The sequence below is a fragment of the Chinchilla lanigera genome, unplaced genomic scaffold (assembly GCF_000276665.1).
Source record: "Chinchilla lanigera isolate Chin_1 unplaced genomic scaffold, ChiLan1.0 scaffold00031, whole genome shotgun sequence".
Taxonomy (NCBI): Eukaryota; Metazoa; Chordata; class Mammalia; order Rodentia; family Chinchillidae; genus Chinchilla; species Chinchilla lanigera.
This window is the reverse complement of record NW_004955432.1, coordinates 22,996,032-23,016,068: the sequence shown is the minus strand read 5'-3', so window position 1 is coordinate 23,016,068 and position 20,037 is coordinate 22,996,032. Positions and strand designations below refer to the sequence as shown.

General features: G+C 43.1%; 1 protein-coding gene across 1 annotated transcript in view; it reads left to right on the top strand.

Annotated features, from left to right (window-relative positions):
• Positions 1 to 20,037, top strand: part of Wnt2 (wingless-type MMTV integration site family member 2) — a gene marked incomplete at its 5' end in the record, with an annotated part of 36,323 nt that overhangs the window by 8,462 nt on the left and 7,824 nt on the right. The window contains 1 exon segment of the mRNA XM_013515906.1: positions 9,879 to 10,143. Coding sequence (XP_013371360.1) covers positions 9,879 to 10,143 — 265 coding nt within the window.

The window sequence follows — 20,037 nt, the reverse complement described above, 5'->3', positions numbered from 1 at the left end:
AGGTCTAAAGAAACCATGCTGTGCACACTTCCAAATGAAACTTGGAGGTAGGCTTTGGTAAGTGACGAGCAAAAGGTTCTGCTCAGCACTGTTCCTTTCCACTTGCTTGTAAAAGGCTTTTAAATTCGTCCACTCTCTTTTAAGAAGAAATAATTGTAACTAAGCTTTCCTAAGAGAATCTGTATCAAAATAATTCATGTATCCAATCAAATACTGCCCATTAAGCCATTCTAGAAATTTCCAGAAGAATAAGAGAAATCCATAAAAATGTTTTCTCCAAAAGGTGTCTCTTACTATAGGGAAGACAGAAAGAACCCAGAATTTGAGATCAGATCCATGTTAGCGTTAATTGTGCAATGACAGTGACTTTGCTGACTGGATTTCAGTTGTTCTCATCAGCAATGTCAAAGGTAAATGTGGTTTTATGGGAACACAAGTGTAAGGATATAACAGATAATGTGGCATATACTAGACACTCACTAAAAGTTAGTTCCTTTCCTGTTCGTGAAGTGAAGGTTGTTTGTAACTCAGGAAAGAAAGCTTGGCATGACCCAATGTGAACTGTCACTCAGAATTCAGTCAGACCATTCCATCTATCCATACACTCATTTTCTGTACAGTCTGTCACACTAATAAAAGAGGCAAAGAATATTTTCTAGTTTATAGAGTACTTTCAACTGTTTTCTGATAGGATCTTTCTGAAATCCCCATAGGAATACAAAACACTGTAGTATTAATATTTCCACTTTTCGGGTGAGAAACTAGGTCTCAGCCAAAGGGAAGTGACTAACCCACAGTCATGTAATCCTGAAACACTGAACTTGAGCATTCAGACTCGGTTGTGTTTGCCTGTAGGCACTTGTCTGTGTTTCCATATTAGCTGTTTTGAGAGTTTCTATGAAAAAATAAGCAGTATTTCTATCCTTAATAAAAAGAATAACAGATGTTCCTTTGAAAGGTAGTTTTATTGATGACTTTTTCCCCTTAGTATGTTTTCGCAGTTTTTTAAAATTAACATGTACTCATTTTTAACAATAGGGAGAAAGTTTTAAGCTGAAAATAGAACTGCTAGTTGTTATAAGCATACCCAAAGAAACTCGACCTTATCTGGGGGATTTGCAAAGTTCCAACTAATGGCACCGTAAATTTGAAAGCACTATTTCTGTGTGTCATTGGACTACCTTTGGCTCAACAGATAATTTAGTAAGGCATTTACTTTGGGAAAGTCACCATTTTGGATACTAAATTGGATGTAAAACAAAAAAAGAATAAGGCACAGAAATCCCTGATCATGGAAACTAATTTTTATTCAGGGAGACAAAAGCAGTGTTATTGCAAGGCAAGCTCTGCTGAGTGGAATTATAGAATAGTCAACAAACGGGCCGGCCATGAGGTAAAGAACTGGGTGTCTGAGCTGAAGATCAGATTTCCCATGGCCAAGAAAGGCCAACACCTTTCAAGATGAAGGGGCTCGAAGACAAAGAGATCCTGGAGGACAGAGTGTATCACAAAGTGGGGGAATGATGAGGCACCTCGGGTAGAGTGCAAGACAGGGCTGGTGGGAGCTGAGGCTGGAACTGAGTCTCGGCCATGTCTGGAAACCCTTAACCGTCACGTAGAGGCATTCGGGTATCACTGGGAAGACAAGTAGAAGACATTGGATAATGGGGAGAGATTTCAATGAGCAATTTTTATGCATTTACTTTCCCTAGAGTCCACTTTGGTAGATTGAAGGAAATCAAATTTTAAAGTTTCTGTGAAATTTTTGAATTAATGACTCACAAAGTAGATTTACTAGGAAAATTGTGAGATCACTATCTCCTTGGATTTCATTTTTAGCCTTAAATTTAAATGTAAGGCACAATATAGTAAGCTTCTGGATTTTAAAGAAAAATTCACACATGGCACTATGTTGATATTTGTACTGTATTTTCACACGCTGTTTAATACTATTATTGGCTAGTGCACTTGTGGAGTGCTTAGCTAAGGATACCAGCTTGACTGAGGCACTATGGAGAGTAGGACTCTGAAATCAGAAAACTGCTTCTAACACTTTAGCAAACCTAACCAGGGTTGCAATATAAAATAAAGCAGATGCACACAGTATCGGGTTTTTAAGCAGGAGGTAGGTGCCATTATCATCTACCTTTGTTTATGAGGAGTCGAGCTCTAACATGGTAGCCAGAATTAGCAATTAATTGAATACATTTGCTAACTCAAAATAATCTGAAGCTGCATCTTCACTTGATGCCCGGTCACATGGAGCAGCTCAAAGGACAAGGGGACTCCAGAGGTTTTAGTTGCACACCCTGCCCAAACAACCCCACCCAAGGCAGGCTCGGAGAACCATAAAACCCATGAATGTGGCCCACTGAGTTGCTGGGACAATAAAAGACCCTTCTAAGTCCTACGCACAGGAAATGCCTCCAAAGTAAACACAAATGGATATTGTGTAAGATGTAAGCACAACTTTACATGCAAGGAAATCTGAATTCTAATAAAGACTTCAAAGAGATCCCCTGATACCACTTCGAATAATAAACAAGTAATGAACCTGACCTCAGAGAACTGGGGCATGATTAAAAAGAGATCACACTCTTAAAAAGTGAGGAATATCAATAGGAAAGAAAGTCATGAAACCAAACTGTCACAGAGCCGGACTTCATTAACCTCCTATTCCTCCCAGCCCTCCTTTCAATAATCTGGAGCATTTTTATTGGGCACAGATTGCACTTGGCAGATTTTCTGATTGGTCTCCTTACTTAATAAAATTAAACGCATTTTGAAAACTCAGGTCAATTCTGCCAGTCTCACCCCTATCTTATTGGACCCTAAATAGGATATGCTCAATACTGTAGATCTTGATACATCATATGAATCAAAAAATAACAAGGATTAAAGTCCCAAACAAGGAATAACCCTTAACAAAATTATTATAGTTGCGTGTAAAGTTCTATTACTATTGGAAAATATTTCTTAGACATGCCTCATTAGTTAATTATATATGTATAGTTAACAATAATGTTCTTGAGTTCCATAGATATCAATTCCACATTTTATATTTTCTGGCTAAGCCCACCCACAGTCAGTTTTTAAATAATGACTGCTCAAGAAATCATAATGGAGTATTGAAGTTAATAAATGTTTGCATAAGCAAATCAACTGCACAGTTTGCTAATAAATATTCCTTCCTTTCCTAGTTCCAGAGCATGTGTGGTTGAAAGGTATAAATTGGTCTACTTTTCAGTAACTCCTGTCTTTGAGATGCAGACCTGTCAAAAGGATTTAATTGTTAATAGATGTACTTGGCTTTAAGCCAGCATCTGAAAATTAAATAATAAGTTCTTAATGGGTGTTTCCCTCAGGAAAATTGACATAAGAACAGAAATATGTCAGCTGCTTTGTGGAATATACCAATCTAAAAAGTACTAACATTTCTTTAAATGCTCAAGTTTAACTAAATAAAGTAGTTTAAACTCAGCATACAAAGATCTAAAGTAAATCCTAAACAGGGTTTTAAGGCAAAATCAGTTGTTATATTGACAAATATTTCACACAGTATAAAGTAAGTGGCTTTTTTGTCTGATAGGTAAAGAATTAGTAGTCATAATGCAAGGTTTGTAAACTTAGCAAAATGCAGGTACCTGCAAGAAAAAAATTTCATGTTCTGCAAAGAAATTGACCTAAGACACCGTAGGGGCTATGTGGACTCAGTTTTCAGAAAAGCTAAATTTAGAAATCACAGCTTAATTCTTTTGGGGGGAAGTTTGCCTTTATAAGTGGCAAAAACTCTTTTCAGAGTACAATTAAATATGCAAACACTATAAAAATGTGTAGTAGAACTCACTAAATCTGGGGAATAAGAACCCTAGGGTTGGCGAACCACAGTGTGAAAACCACTAGTCAGTGACTTGATGCCCAGACTTGTGTCAGACAACCCTGGGTTATCTCACTATAGCCTAAAGACCTCTACTTCTAGGTGTTTTAATATCCTCATCTGTGAAATGGCATAATTATAGCATATATCTTATATGCATATCTGGATTAAATAAAATAGTAAATATACTTAGTGTGGTTTGACACACGGTAAGAACCTGCTGAATATAATGCCTCATTATATTGTGACAGTAAGTTGGGGCAGAGAAACATAAGACAGAATTGTTCTTGTATGTAATGAGCCATGAGGACTGTGAAATTGAAAAGAGAAGCTCAAAGAAAGGTTGAAAATGAATCTCTAAAGCAACATGCATTAACACCCAGTGAGGGAGCTAGGCCTGGTGGTACATGCTTTGTAATCATAACACTATGGGAGGCTGAAATAGGAAGGTCATAAGTTTGAACCTAGTCTGGGCAACTTAGCAAGACTCTGTCTCAAAATTTTAAAAAAATAATGAAAAAGGGCTGAGGGTATAGTTCAGTGTGAAAGCCCTGGGTTCAATCCCCAGTACTGGGGAAAAAAGACTCAAATTGGGAAGCAGAAGTAGAACAAGAGACTTTTTAGGAAAGATTTCAAGGGACAGCGCAGAGATCAGGATCTAACTATTCTGAGCGAAGCTTTCAACCTTCCGCACTGGAGAGGGAAAGCATTGCAGTGGATTCTTTTTCTTGTTTTTTTTTCCTCTTCCTATTGTAAAAACAGATAGCAACACATAGCAACATAGCAATACAATCTCATTTCCACGGGCATGATATCCGTAGTTCCACCTCTTCCTCCCAAAGTTCACTGAAGTGAGAGTAGTGACATAAAAATGGTTTAAACCAACACTAAGGAGATCAAAGAAATAAAAGCTCAACAAATTTCTGGAAAGCAGATGAAGAAAGTGCAGCTAACAAAGAGGGAGAAGCCCCAGTCTAGAAGTATAAAAGCAGATGAGGGAAAAAAACAGATGTGGCAACAGGTTGAGGGGGGTGCGTGTGGCCTGAGACGGTCTCACAGACGAACAAGCGCTGGAGAGGAACATACGCCTGGAAATTGGGGTGAATGAATAAAATGCGTGGATGGAATCAGGAACCCTACTTTCCCTCCAAACAGGAGCAGAATTCCTGGAAATATGGCATTTTACCTTCCAGGTTTTCTGTCTTTAAAAGTCCCCAGTATGATGGGCTGTGTCCTGTCCACTAACCAAGCAAACTTCTCTGATCCACAAGCTCTGCTCACACAACCAGAATTTCCAAGACCTTTTACCACTTCCTGGAAAAGACTCTCCAAGGATTACCATGTTAGATTAAATTCAGCAACATGAATGACAGAGACCAAAAATCACAGGGAAAATGATCCCAGAAGAAAAATCAGTAATTCAGGGAGAAGAACAGAATTTTTTTTTAAAAAGATAAGGGTCTCCCTATGTTGCCCAGGCTGGCCTCAAACTCGCCATTCTCCTGTCTCAGCGTCCCACGTAGCTAGATCACAGTTGGGCACCACTGTGCCCAGCCGAGAATTTTTTAAAAGCCTCACAAGAGAGTCAAGAAGATATTGGCATCCATAAATAAGAATGAAAATAGTGGCAACTTGAGAACAAGAACTTAGAAGAGAAAGCCAAAGAAACCTTCCAAAAGTAAAACAGAAAACACAGAACATAAATGGTGTTTAAGGTCCACAAACCTTAAACCTTCCCCTCTTTCCCACCTGACTTTGAAACTGAGTACAGAATAGGTGGAGTAAACGTGTCTGTCTCACTACTAGAGAAAAGCTGCACTAGCGGCTTAAGCACCGTGCTCCCTGACAGCGCGCCGTCACGCGCTGGCTGCATGGTGGGAGCTGATCCTCATGGCTCTCCGCTGGCTGGCGCTCCCCAGTCTGAGCCCAGGCCGAGAAGCACTAGGTCTTCCTCCAAGCCCACCATTTGGACAAATCACTTATCTTCCTCTAGGGAAAAATGAGTATGGGGATTGGGACAGACAGAAATATTACTCTGATGAAATTTCTTCTTCATGAAACCAGGAAGAAAGTCCTAAAAAATGTAAGAGAAATTATAAGGGACATAGATAATCCATTCTGAAAGTTTGGCAACTGATTAGAATGTCAAAAAGAACTTTAAAAACAAAAACAAACAAAAAACAAGGAGAGGAAAATATTCGAGGAGGCCTCAGAACACCACAGTCATGACTGAAAGGGTCTGCTGGGCATTAGGCAGGAGTGATGGGGAAAGGTTCTTGAAGAGTGCGAGTTCAGAACACCAAGAATAAGGGGAAGTAAAACGAAAACAGAAACAACTCTGGTTTCAAAGAACCAGTCAGATATCTACTTCCCACTTGCAGCTGTAGAGGCCAAAAGCTTGCACGGCTCTACCTTCAAACTTTTGCGGGAGAATTATTTTCACTGCAGAATTCTATACCCAGCCAAGCTATTAATCAAGTGTAAAGGATGAATGAAGACATCTTTGACGTGCAAGAATTCAGAAAATGTATTCTCCATGTCCCTTGAAGGAGTTACTCAAGAATGTGCTACAGCAAAGGGAAAGAATAACTGAAAGGGTTGGGGAGGGGCATCTAGGAGAGAGCGTGTCCCCGGAGGAGAGCATGGTGTCGAGCCTCCGCTGCGGGGCTAGTCCAGGTTGGAACAAGAGAATGCAAGGTTCGGGCCCCACCCCGACCCTCAGAAAGCGGGAGGGCTGATGGAGGAGGTGGAATGGTTGTAAGCATGGAGAGCATGAGTATTGGTATTGGTAGCCAGAAAAACTCCAGACTTCACTCCAAAAACACACTTCATTGACAGAGAGGCTGTGATACTGGGTCAGAGATAATGGAATGCAGCCCTGACTCAGCACTGCGCTTGGCTGTGCAGCTCTGAGTTATTTCTCAGTGTTTGTGGGGGTAGACTCCAGGATCCCCCGTGGATACTCAGATCAGATGATGCTCAAGACCCTTCTATAAAACGATAGGTGATTTGCATATCTTACGCATATTCTTCCATATACTTGATCATCTCTTGATTACTTATAATACCTAATACAATGCAAATGGTATGCAAATAGTTGTTCGACTGCATAGCTTAGGGAATAAAAATAAGAAAAAATATGTTCATCTTCAGTACAGACTTAGGCCGCCCAGTACACGAATAAGACGTGCATGACCAGTGCTCACACAACTACTGCTGGAGAGAGACCGAGGGTGCGGGAGAGGGCAGAGGGCACAGCAGGGCACGTTGGCACCACACTTCGTTCTTGTGGAGCTAGTGTGGTACTTGGCACATGCAAATTCAAGCTGTGCCTCTCAGAATTTTCTGTTTTTTCCCCCAAAATAGTTTCAATCTACAGAACACATGTTGAATAGATGGAGTACCTACTGTATTACACAGATGTTATTGTCTTCAGGTTTAAAAATGGACATCTAGAGAGAAACTAAAATAGCCGTATCAGCCACAATGCCCAGCTTATACAGGTGTGGGGAGGTGGACATGTGGGGCCAAAGAGAAAGTCCATCCTTCAGAGATGCTCAGGTACCATGCCCAAGGTGATGCAGTTCTTCCCGCTGGCTTCTCTGTCCTGGTAACTCCACGGTGGTTCCAAGACTGGTTCGTGCTGAGAACAGAGCTCAAGCCTAACAAGCGCAGAGTCTGCTATAAGGGGCAGAGCTGGAAACACCTTCCAGACACCAAGACCCCGCCTGGGAAGAGTGTGGGTGCATTCCTGTGACTGAACAACCTAGGTTCCCCATGCTACTGTGTCTCTGGTTGCATCTTTCGCCCGTTAATGCCTTTGACGCATTTCTAGGCCTGTGGATAAACTGGGACTGACTTTCTGGAATGAAGAACATCTCTGCACACCTGGTTCTACCGTAGCCTTAGTCAGAAACTGAATTTGTGGAACTTGCAAAGCCAGTCTGAGCACTAGGGCGCAGTTACCTGGGAGACCACTGGGAGGGGCAGCCTGGGATACTGTGGGGGAGCAGGGGCAGTGACAGGGACAGGTGAGCTCATGAGCTGCAAGGAGCCACCTGCACCCACATCCAGCACAGCCTCAGCGGGCAGAGCAGGGTTGCAGCTCCTAATTCCAGTTCTAGGGAGTAGTTAGCCTGAGAATTGCATTTGGATAGCACTTTGGAGAATGGCATCAAGGAGACACTTGCCTGTGTTCTCACCCCAGATACCCTGCAGGCTGGGATGCAACCAGAGCAGCACGTGGTCTCCCTGCTGTTCTGTTACTTAGCAGAAGGACAACACCACAGTCGGAGAAGGGCTCTAAGGCTACTGATCTCCCCACAGCCTACCTAATGGCTTTGCGTGTCCAGTGGTCACAGGCCTAATAATCAGTACAATATTAAAAGCTTTTTCAATATTATAATACCTTGGGAAACTGATGAACAGAATATTAACATCACCTGTGAAAAGACTGAAATAATTAAAAAAGGAAACAAACGAGGTTTTTAGTCAGAAAGTATGCTTATAGAGAAAACTTGGAAGAAATCCACTTTCTTGCATGTACTGTGAGTTGGTAAGACTTCAGAATCTGGGTTCCCGTCCAGCCATTCCATATCCCAGTCCTGGAGCTTGAGCAGGTCACAACTCCTCCCTGATCCCTGACTCCTCACCTGTAAAATGGGAAGAACAGTTCAGAGCATGAATGCTAATAGCTCTCTTTCCTTGGACAAGCCAAGACAAATGGCCACGGTGAGATAACTTTCACCCGATCATTCTGCAGATGGTACTTACCCTGAAAAATCCTGGGCCCACGTGACCCTTTCCTGTCCACAGGCCTCACACCCTTCTGTGTTTGGAGCCAGCCAAGATGGGCTTGTCCCAATTTTCTTTGCTTCCTCTCAAAGAAAGAACAGAACAAGTTCAGCCCCATCATCTAAGTGAAATCTCTTTGTTAGAGTTAGAGGATAATCTGCGTCAGCACAGCCTAGCTCTATCCTTTACTGGCTTTGTACCTTCACGCAAGAGCTTTACCCTCTCTACTTTGCTCCTCATCTGGAAAATTAAAACATTAGTACAGGACTACTGCAATGTGTAAAGTGACTGGGATAGAGTATATAGCATTCCCAGTCTGCGTAGAACATAGGAAGCACTCCATCAGTACTAACAGTTACTGTTTGGGGGTTACTGACAGATGCAAACTTAGCAATTACTTTGGCAATCTAATTTGGTTACAGATTTGTAACTAATCTAAATTGGTACGGGTTGAGCATCCTTCATATGAAAATCTGAAATCCAACATCCAAAATATTTTGGGTACCATCATGATGCCATAAATAAAAAATTCCATACCTGACCTCATGTGATTGGTCATAGCCAAAATGCAGATACACTAAAATATTATATATAATCACCTTCAGGCCACTGCACAAGGTATTTAGACCTGGGTTCTATCCCCAAGACGTCTCATTTTGTGTATACAAATATCCCAAAATCTGAAAATATCCAAAATTCAAAGCACTTTTGGTCCCACACATTTTGGATGAAGGACACTCAATATGTAATGGTATATATTTTTTTATTTTTTTGTTTTTTTTCCAGTACCCGGAATCAAGCTCACGACCTTGTGCTTGCCAGGCAGGTGCTGTGCCACTGAGCTAAATCCCCAGCCCCTACATTTTTTAAAATAATAAAGCTATATTTATTTAGAAAATACTCTAATATCTTCCCTTACTCTTCAACTGGCAACTTACCCTGTTAGAGTGAGCTTCTTGTTACTTTGAAAGCCAGTGGGGCTCCCAGTTAGGCTCTTGCCCCCACGCTCTACCCACTGCCCCTTGTCACAGTCACACTGTGGCTAAAAGACCAGCAAGTGGCCAGTGACTCTCCAGCATCTTCAGCCATGAGCCCCAGGATGCAGCATCCTCGAAGCTACTTCCTGCCTGTGTGGAGGTAAGGAAGGTTATGGCACTGTCACACGCTCGAGGCCTCCTTCACTGAACTTGCCCTGTCTTTTCCGCAGGCTGTAAAGCGGTTCTTGAAGCAAGAGTGCAAGTGTCATGGTGTGAGCGGCTCGTGTACTCTGAGGACATGTTGGCTGGCCATGGCCGACTTCAGAAAAACGGGTGACTATCTCTGGAGGAAGTACAATGGGGCCATCCAAGTGGTCATGAACCAGGATGGCACCGGTTTCACAGTGGCTAATAAGAGGTTCAAGAAACCAACGAAAAATGACCTTGTGTATTTTGAGAATTCTCCAGACTACTGTATCAGGGACCGAGAGGCAGGTAAGTTAAAAAAAAGAAAAAAACTTTTCAGTGATCGATATTCTACAGTTTGAATGAAGTTCTATATTTTCACCCTATCATTTCTAGAAGAGCTCCCTGCCACCTTCAGGTTGCAAGGTACTGTCCTTTATAATTCCTGTTGAAAGTGCACAGAAAGTCTCCTGAGCAACTGGAGAAGTAGGTTGATAATGTGCAGGTTGTGGAGAAATAGGAACCCACCAAGAATGTGCATGACAAAAAGTCAAAATATGTAGATTAGCAAGATTCTTCATCCTCAGCAGAGTTCTAGTTGGTGGACTAATGTGCACTGCATGCACATCTTTGGGGGATCCTGACGCTGAGAAGGGGATAGCTGGGATGGAATCTTCCCTTGTACAACCCCTGTGACTACGGAAAAGTGCATCAGAGTTTTAAATTAGCCTCCTCTGCTGCCTGCCCTACTTCACGTTCCTCGCTCTTTGCAATATGCTCAGAAGTTGCCAAATACTAAAAAGCAAGAATTTATTTCACTCTCTTGGCCATAGGTGGGCAGTGGATAAGGATTGTGCAAGAGCATCTCATTTGTTAGGGCCACACCCTTCCCTCCCAGGTGGCACCTTCTCTGTCTTGAACTAACTCAGAAAGCTACCTCCCCAGTCTCCACCCAGCAGCTGCTCCCACCTGTCTGATTGCATATACGTGCTTTCTCCACCTCTCAGCCCTCCCCATCCACTCTGAAATCCAGGCTTAGCTCTTTTTTTTGCAAAGGCTCTGGTGCAAAATAAGAATGAGGGGGCTGGGGATTTAGCTCAGCGGCACAGCACCTGCCTGGCAAGCGCAAGGTCGTGGGTTCGATTCCTGGTACCGGAAGAAAAACAAACAAAAAAAGAATGCGTTAAAGTCTAAATCAACAGGAGGTAGTAGAAGCCCAAAGCTCACTTTGGCTCAAGCCAATTTCTTGGTAGAAAACAAAGCAATTCACTGTCAGAAAAAAAGTCTCTAATTTAAATTTGGAGTTTGTTTTTCATTCCAAAATTGCTGCAGAAGAAGCAGGGAAACAATGCAGATATCAGCCAGGTCCCAATTTTAGATTGATCAAGAGGCAAAATAAATCAGGCAACATCACAGGAAGGCCCAAGCTCTTCCTTGGCCTTTTCTGGGTGCTTGGATTTCCTTCAGGTTCATGGAGCAGCTCTTTGGAGCACAGGAGCAGGTTTCTACATGCAGCCAATGAATTAATTTCTGTTGAACACAAGGACTGGCAGCTGAGCCCCACTGCATTCCGAACGTGCTTTGGGACTGCTAACGAGTTATCCTACCTGTCAGGCCAAAGTTTTGACCAAATCACTAGGAAACCTGTGCTTTGCTATAAAATTGCCCCCAGGGGTCTGGCTTTAACTAAGAGTTTAATCTCAGACTTCTTAAACAGAACATGAGGATGAGGATATTGTGACCACTTTTGGTCCTGCGAATTGACCACTGTGTGCTGAGCACTGAGCTAAGAGCATTGCCCACATGGCCTTATTGAATGCATGGAGCAGCCCCAGATACCCATGCATCGGAACTAACTATTGCAACAGTAACCCCCAATAAAGGATAAAGAGAGAGATGTTCCTAGGTGATCAGCACCGACTGAAAGCAAAATTCACAGATAAGCAGCCCTCCCTACCACCATGACCGCTGGACAGTTAAGAAAAGTGAATGACCTGCTGCTCACAATCTCGTGGGTAGGAGGGGACAGAGGCCTGGCCTGATGGCCTGTGCTTTGATGCTAAAACTACACATTTTCCCACCTGCATCTCAGACATGGAGGAGAAAAGACCTTGCGAAGCAAAACCTCATGTTGTGTATCAGAGGACCCGATTCCCAGCACATCTTTCTGGTCCTGTGGAGAAGCCGTAGCTACAGCTCATGAATATTTACTGCCTTATGGGTAGTGAGCACAATGAAAGACTCTGCTTTTCTTTTTCCCACAGAGAAATTGTGAATCTAATCCAAGCTCCCTCTTCAAGTTCCTGGATGACTCCAGAACACTTTCTATTCCCTCTGTTAGAACAAAATTCTGTTTCTTGATTCTAAAGTAGCAGACATACTCACCACCACATGCCAGGGCTCAGTCTACATCCTCTTACTAGTTCTCACCATTGGGGGTGAGTATCGTATTATCCCATTTTATAAGAGAAGACTGAAGCTCAGACAGGACACAGATTCTGCCCATGAGACTTGTGGCTGATAAGAGGCAGAGCCGGGACTGTGTGTCCTTTCAACCGTTTTACTCCACCTCCTCCGTGCAAAATTCGGGCTGTGAGATGCAGGGGCTGGCTTTCTGAGGACAGCTGTGTACTTCATTTACTCTTTTAATCTATTTCTCGTGTCTTAGACACATTTCAGCTTATGTGACTTAAGAAGATGGGAGTTTTCTAGTTCTCGTTTGGTTGTGATTAACCAGGGATCTGTTCTTTTTAAAGTAGCCAGTTCTAATATACTGGATCAGATTTCTGGTAAGATTCCTAGATTACTTGTAAATTATCTGTACTTAATGTCCTTTTTAGGAAAACCTAAGAAAGTGCCAAGGTCATCCGTGCAAAACTTGCAATATTTCTTTTTAGTTCTGCTGACCCCAGATAATGATTTTAGTGAAGATATGGTTCAGGACGTTTGATAATCATGGAGGCGGAAGTTCAGCTTGTTAAAGGAATACTTTTCTCATTGTTCCTATTTGGAGTCGTGTATAAATAGCCACAGGTGTGAGAGGCAGCTGCCCTCTGAGAAAGCCGGCTTCAGTTCATGCCTCTACTGAGGGCCTTGCTTCCGGGTGTAGGACTGCCAGCCTTCTGGAGATGAGGCTTCCCCCTGCTGCATAAACGTCTGCGGCATGTGCTGAGGCCGGCCAGTTAAAACAGTCATAGAAGGTCTTAGGCATGGAATCATGGTGGAGTAGCCTCTAGCTTGTTTGTGGAGGCAAAGAGATATAGCAGAGAATTCTAAGGCCTGCAAAAAGGGAGGCTTCCTGCCTCTACCTCACAGTGAATGTGGGAGCCTTCCCTTTGTGTGAGACAAAGATGTTGAGTCAGTGCTGAACCACCCAGTGTGTGCACACCACCCAGGATGTGCACACACCGTGAGACCCTCTCCCCTGCACTGGAGTCGTATTACATTAACAAGCATGTATTTCCCGGTGAATGGACCTTGCACTTGTTCAAAATGCATTACTATTAAGGGTAGCCAGGATCCAAAACTGTCAAAAGTTTGCAGTAAACTTTAAATCAAGTACCATACAATTTCTTTCTGTCTTTACTCTTCACTTTCTCTATTAAAATAGGCATTAGCCCTTCCCTATGTTTCATCTAATACTGGCCCAGTCAGCTTTGTCGTGGTCACTGTTTTCTTTTCAGTCACTATTTTTGTTTGTAAATTATGCACACTTAACACTCAATGTACTGGGTAACTTCTACTTGCCAGCACTAGAAAAGCAATAGTGGCAAGCAGTCAGGTCATCTGTATTTGGAACTGATTGGCTTTGCTCTTGCTAGGTTGCAGGCACTTTCTGTTCAAAGTAACTGGTGGACTGAAGCAAGTCATCTTATTTGACAGCTAGGTCTGCATAATGGATCAAGGTCGACCAGTCTAGCCCACTATTTTCCAAAGTAAGGAACCCCTCAAAGACCTAGTGAATCAGAAAGCTCAGGGAACAGTTTCAAACCTAAGCACATCTAAGTTTGAAAAGTCAGTGATTTAGGTAGCCCCTGATGTCTGGATGTCTCTGTTAGGGAAAAAGAAATCCAGGGAGCCTTTCTCTTTTCTTGGAGTACGCAATCTCTTATCAAGGGAAAAAGTTTTGAAAAGTTCTAAAAAACTGTCACAAAAAATACCCCTGCCCTGGCTTGCCTAGTATAAGAGGTCTGATTATGTATACAAGCTTTCTCCCTCTTTCCCTGCAAGTAGCTCATTTAAATTATTTCAGCCATTAAAGCTTTCACTGAATTACCATGACAGGTTATCAAGTCAGCCTTCTAGTGAAGTTCTGAAATAATGGTAGGAAGACTAGTAAAGTGGAGACCCTGGGATGTTTCTGCTCAGACAGAGCCCACTGGAGAAGGAGCTGGGAACACTGGATGTGGCCCTGCTCAGAGCCATCGTGGGGTTACAGACTTCAAGTGAGTGTTCCTAGACTTTTCATAGCAGCTTCCTTCTTTCCAGGAAAGGAAGCTGAAGCTCTGAAAAGTTACTTACCGTGCTAAAAGGTGCATGCCCTATAAGTGGTAAACCAAACACAATAAATTAGTAAAAATCTATACCTTTCTTATTATGCCACTTACCTCCAGAAATGCGGGTATAGGGGTAGGGGTAGGCCTTTAGTAATAATGTGCACCCCAAAGACATGGAAGTTTAATGGGGTGAGTGTTTGATGGTCAGCTATAAATACTGCTTCATGCAGCTCAGATTTGAAGCATAGCAACAACCGTGTGATGTTGTGCAGCTGACATTTTACAGGCCAGATCATAGGCTAGATCTTGGAAGCTGGGCTTTCTGGGATGGGTGTTCTGGTGACTTTGTAGTTATCTACTCTGGTTACTGCCCAGGCATCTGTAAATCAAAGAAGCCCTTCACTTAGAGATAGGTGCATCTCTAACTAAGGAATGCCGCTGTCCTCTCCAGAGAACGTGCCTGTACCTAATCACAGGCCACTTTCACTGCTTCTGATGTGAAACCCTGACCTGGGCCAGAGGTCACTCTGAGTTCTCCCCTCCAACTGCAGAAAACAAGCAGCCCTCCACCTCTTTTCCAGCCAAGTTCAAAAATGGAGTTCTATGGTTGTGCAAGTAGTTGGCTGCCGAGAACCTGGTACCTGGCTGACAGCTGCAGGCTGTGAATGGTGTAAGTGCGCAGTTACCATCTTTTATTCTACATAAATTATGTCTGGCAAACAAAACTCAGGACTCATGGAAACCCCGGCCCGACTGTGGTATTCAGAGATTGGTGCTTTAGACCCGCCTTATGGCAGAAACTTGTGAAAGCTGATTGTGTCGCATGAGCTAGTTAAAAACAAGGGAACGTGTTAGCCAGTAGGTGGGTATGTGGATCCGCGAAGGCCCTAACGTGGACGGTTCAGAGCAGTACATCTTACGTCCCTCATTTCTTCCCTGAACAAATACTGAGATTCATAAGCCTTGGAACACAAAACCGAGAACAGCAGAAATGCTTCTTGCCCTCAAGACATCAGTGAGCTCAGGGACCAGGTAGCAGACAGTCTGTGTGATAGGGAACCCTCAAACCTGGACAAGAAGAGGGCGTTTCTTAGGTTTTTGTCCTTACGCCATTATTCTGCACAAGGTCTTTCGTTACATTTCATTTTGACAACCTACAGAATAAGTTGTTTATCTCCTTGTGCTTTGAGACATACAGAAATTAATGAATTGCTATCTAAAAGTGGTAAGACACTTAGAAGAGAAGAACGTTATGTGAAAAATTGTCTTGGTGAGGCTTATAAGTCACGACTTTTATAGGTAATTATTGATTAGGTTGTATAAATAATACGAATTATGATCCAGTAAATCCTCTTTTTAAACTCAAGTGGCATATAATTCAATCACCCTTTCCCTCCTTGGAACACGGTTTTCTTGCACTGTCCTGATTTTCCTCCTGCCCCAACTATTGGCCTTTTCTAATTTCGGTGGCAGTTTCTCCTCTTCCTCTTCTGGTTTGGATTTCTTAGAATTCACTTGGAACTCTCCTCTCCCCCTTTGCACTCTCTTCCTGGTTTGGTTTTCTCTGTTCCTGTGACTTTAAAATGCTGTCCCTGCTGTCAGCTGTGTCCTCCAGCCTCCTGCTGTACCCAGTTCCCTGCTTAGCAGAGTCACTCAGATGTCTCACATTCATAAAAACAGCGGCAAGAACAACAACAAAACAAACTGCGCTCCTGATTTATCCCCTCTGGAAACTTGTATTTCCCTTCTTGGAAAAAAGCAGTGCCATTCACGCTGGTGGTCAGGCATGAGCCTTGAGGTCTTTTGTTACTCGTTCTTTCCCCACCCAACCCCCATCACTCAAGCCCTCACCAGGACCTCTTAAATATATGAAGGACCCATTCATTGCCTTCTCCGTCTCTTCTGCCACCTCCTCAGGACAAGCGGAGTGCGCTTCTTTCATCCTTAGCCTGTGCCTCAGTGCTCCATGACTTTGCCCCTTGACTCCCCAACTGGACTCCAGTGCAGACTCCATGACTGCAGGAACTGCGTCTCTCTTGTCCACTGGACCCACAGTACTAGTGGGTAGACACTGCTGAATTAAATTGGATAGCAAGTTGTAAGCAACGTAACATATGTTCATTAGAGTAGCTGAATTTTTATGTGCTTTGGTGCAGCTTCATAGCTTGTGGATTGCTTAGTTTCTCTGTAGGGAATTACTAAGCCTGTCTTCTCGTCACCAGTTACCTTATAACACACAACCTATGAAAATTCCTCCCTAAGCTTAAGTGTTAGATGGAATTTTTCCTCACATTCACGTGCATTAGTAGGACATTTACGGACTTCAGATGTTGCTTGCTGACCACTTCTCTGAATGAGATAAGAAGTTTCAAATAAAGCAGTCGCGGAGTACAGCCTCTGCTTTTAGCTGTCACTAGACACTCAATTCTTTACTCTTCATTTACTTCTATGAGAGGAGACACATGGAAAAGGAACTGCTGGGTAGTTCATCTGATTTCCTTGTTAATGCAGGCAAAAGATTTTTTACATGAATTGCTGTTTTGTGTTTTGGGCATGATCTATACTTATACTTATCTGTACTTTCAAGGTAGAAACAGCAGAGTTAACTATGTTTTTCAGCTACACCAAAACATACTCAATCGAAACTGATTGACAGAATCTATTAGATGGAATTTGAGAAATTTTTTTTGAAAATAATTGAAGGAAAGAAAAAATTTCTTTTAAAAAAGTTCATCTGGGGCCAGGGATATAGCTTGGTGGCACAGAGCCTGCCTGGCAGGCGCAGGATCCTAGAGTTCAATTCCAGGTGTCAAAAAAAAGTTTGTTTTAAAATTTCCAACTTCTTGATATAATTTGAACTACTAGAACGAAGAATTTACCAAATAGATGTGAGGGATAGGAAAGACTCATCTCTTAACATATTAATGTGTTTCTAATAAACTGATGATATCAGTGTGCTTAGAAATCATGAATTTGATTACTAAAGTTTTCCCAATGAAACCACTTTCGTACTGATAAATCTGTCCTTTAAACATACGCAGAGTTCACATTATTAGGGAAAGAGCCTTGCATGATGAATTAGGAGACTCTGGTGCTACAAACTGCTGCCTGTTTCTACTGGTTATTCACTGGGATGCCATGGACAAATTAGCCTCTCTGTCTCTTAATGTATGGAACTTCATCTAGGAATTTCTAAGGTCCTTGTGATTCAATAACCCAATGAATTATTCATCTTACTCTTTGCAGTAGCAGAACCATGACTTGATGCCACAAATGCTTGTAAGTTAGCATTTTCAGTTTCTGTCATTTGAAAACCTACCACCTTTCGTGTAAGTGTTCTCTGTATTCCAAGTGAGATCATTTGAAGATAGACAAGTTTAGCTGCACAGCTCCTGCCGGGTACCTGAGGACAGGCAACCACCACCCCGAGAAGGCGGGCCTCACTAGGCTCTTCATTTTTTAAGAAATTCTTTTCCGTTTACTTAATCAGCAAATATGTGTTGACCACCGAAGCACTACGAAGTATGTAGAAGGATAAGGCCTAACCCCTCTTCTCAGGAGGCAAGGTTTATGAGAAGTGACATTTCAGAACAGTACACAAGTCAGATGGCAGGAGATGCATTACAGGCTTTAGACAAACATCAGTGAGGCGTGGAGCAGGTAGGGGGCGCTCTACAGCAAACACTGAAGTAGGCCAGGCTCTTCAGAGAGGAGGATTGTGCGTGGGAACAAGGGAGAGGAAAGCAGTGAAGCAGGTGAGCGTGAACTGGGGCGGGGGGGAGGGGAGGGTGATCCCAGAGCGGCGCCCTGAACTCCAGCCCCTGCCCTCTTTTCTATTTTTCATTTTGAGACAGGGTCTTGCTAAGTCACCAAACTGCCTGGGTTGGGCTTGAACTTGCTGTCCTCCTGCCTCAGCATTCCAGAGTGCAGGGGTTACGGGCGCTTACCCCGCACACAGCTGAGAGCAGCTCTTAGGACATGACATCACTTCAGTGAATCCCGGCAGAGAGGGCTCCTTAGAATGCCCTGGTGGGGAACAGGAAATTACTCTGGCAGGCTGGGTGTGCCAGATATGCAAAGCCTCACAGAGTCTGACCATAAGAACATGAATTCCATAATAGGATTTGCTAATCCAACGGGACATGGCTTTCCTGTGCCAGTCAAACTTTCTCAAGTTCTGAAAACACTGAATAAAATCACCTGAGATAAACTCAGACACTTTTTCTTAGGCAGCATCACTCTGCAGTGTGAGGAGGGAGCAAACCTAGTGAGCAGGTGAGTGCGAAGTCCCTCACATTTGCTAACATTTTTTTGTTCCCTCAATAAATCTATGTCACTAATGACAATGTGTAAGTCAACCAGAGGACAAACAGCCTATTGGATGACAGGCTTAAGTGAATCTTGCTTTATGGCCTAATAGTCAACATATGGGCCTCTGTCAGCCCGAGTGACAGGAATTTCCAAAGATAGAGGCCAATCAAGAAAGAGGCAGAGGCAGAGGGAGAGAGAGGGAAGAGGAGGGCAGGGAAAGAGAGAGAAAGAGAGGAGAGAAAGGCGCCCTTCCTCCAGGTCCCGGAGGTGTGGGTCTGGGAACTATTAGCCAAAGCCCTCTGTTCCTCCTCTGCTGTCAGGAAGATGCATGTTGGTGGAGACAGAAATGTTTTTACACTGAGAACCCTGACTCCATTATTAATTTTATAGCTCTGGGGATGTGATGCTTGATTCTATAAAGTTGCCTCAGCCTTGCACCAGCGAAGTGTGCTATGTGGTCCCAAACATATGTGATTTAGAAACTCCAATTCTTTATCTCCTTTTCCTTGTGTACCTTGTGTGAGCCAGCATGAAGACAGAACGTGCAGGGAGGAAAGCATCACCTCTGGCCAGGGACAGTACCTTCCCATGGCATCAACCTTGCTGGACCTCACAGACCGCTGGGTCTTACAGCCGCTGAGGTTAGGCCGATGATCTCAACAATTATTTGGGGTAAAGGCAACAGGAGTGGAATCTGAGCCCATGATATTCTATGTCTGGGGACTGGGCTTTGTCCCCAGGCTGGCCACACATCTGGCACATTTCAGAACGAAAGCGAAGGAAGTTAGGGGAATGAGCATCAACCTGCCGCTTCTCTCGTCCATGAACCATGCAGATCAGAGTGCAGTAAGAGAGAACATTATGAGGCAGTATGTACTTAGTATGTATGATCCTGCAGAAGCATTACACTGGATGTGTTTATCCTTTTAAGATATTGATGTGGGAGGCTCAAATGATAGGGCTTTCAGTTGAATACCTAAATAGTTGAAACTTTTAATAATACCTCCTTTGAAATATTTTTAGAGCCACCATACGTGCTTTTAGAGAACTATGTGGTTCAAATAGTCACCCTGTAAGGGTCAAATCGGTTTTGGAAATGGCTCAGAGGACCCTGGAATAAAGTCTGGGAGTTTCTCCTCGAGTAAGATACAAGTTGATGCTCTTGGATTCCCTAAACCTCTCTCTACCTCTGTATAGAGGGCTCTTCTCAATGCCCGTGGCCAGGGCCTCACCAGTGACAGATGGCATGGCAAAGCCACCTCGTGGGCTTACATGTTTTGGAAATGTACATCCTGGCATTGCAAAGAAATCATTCCCATTTCTCAGAAAGTTCCAGAAATCCAGTAGAAACAGAAGTGCAGAGAAACTGCAGCACAAACCACCACCACCGTGTTAA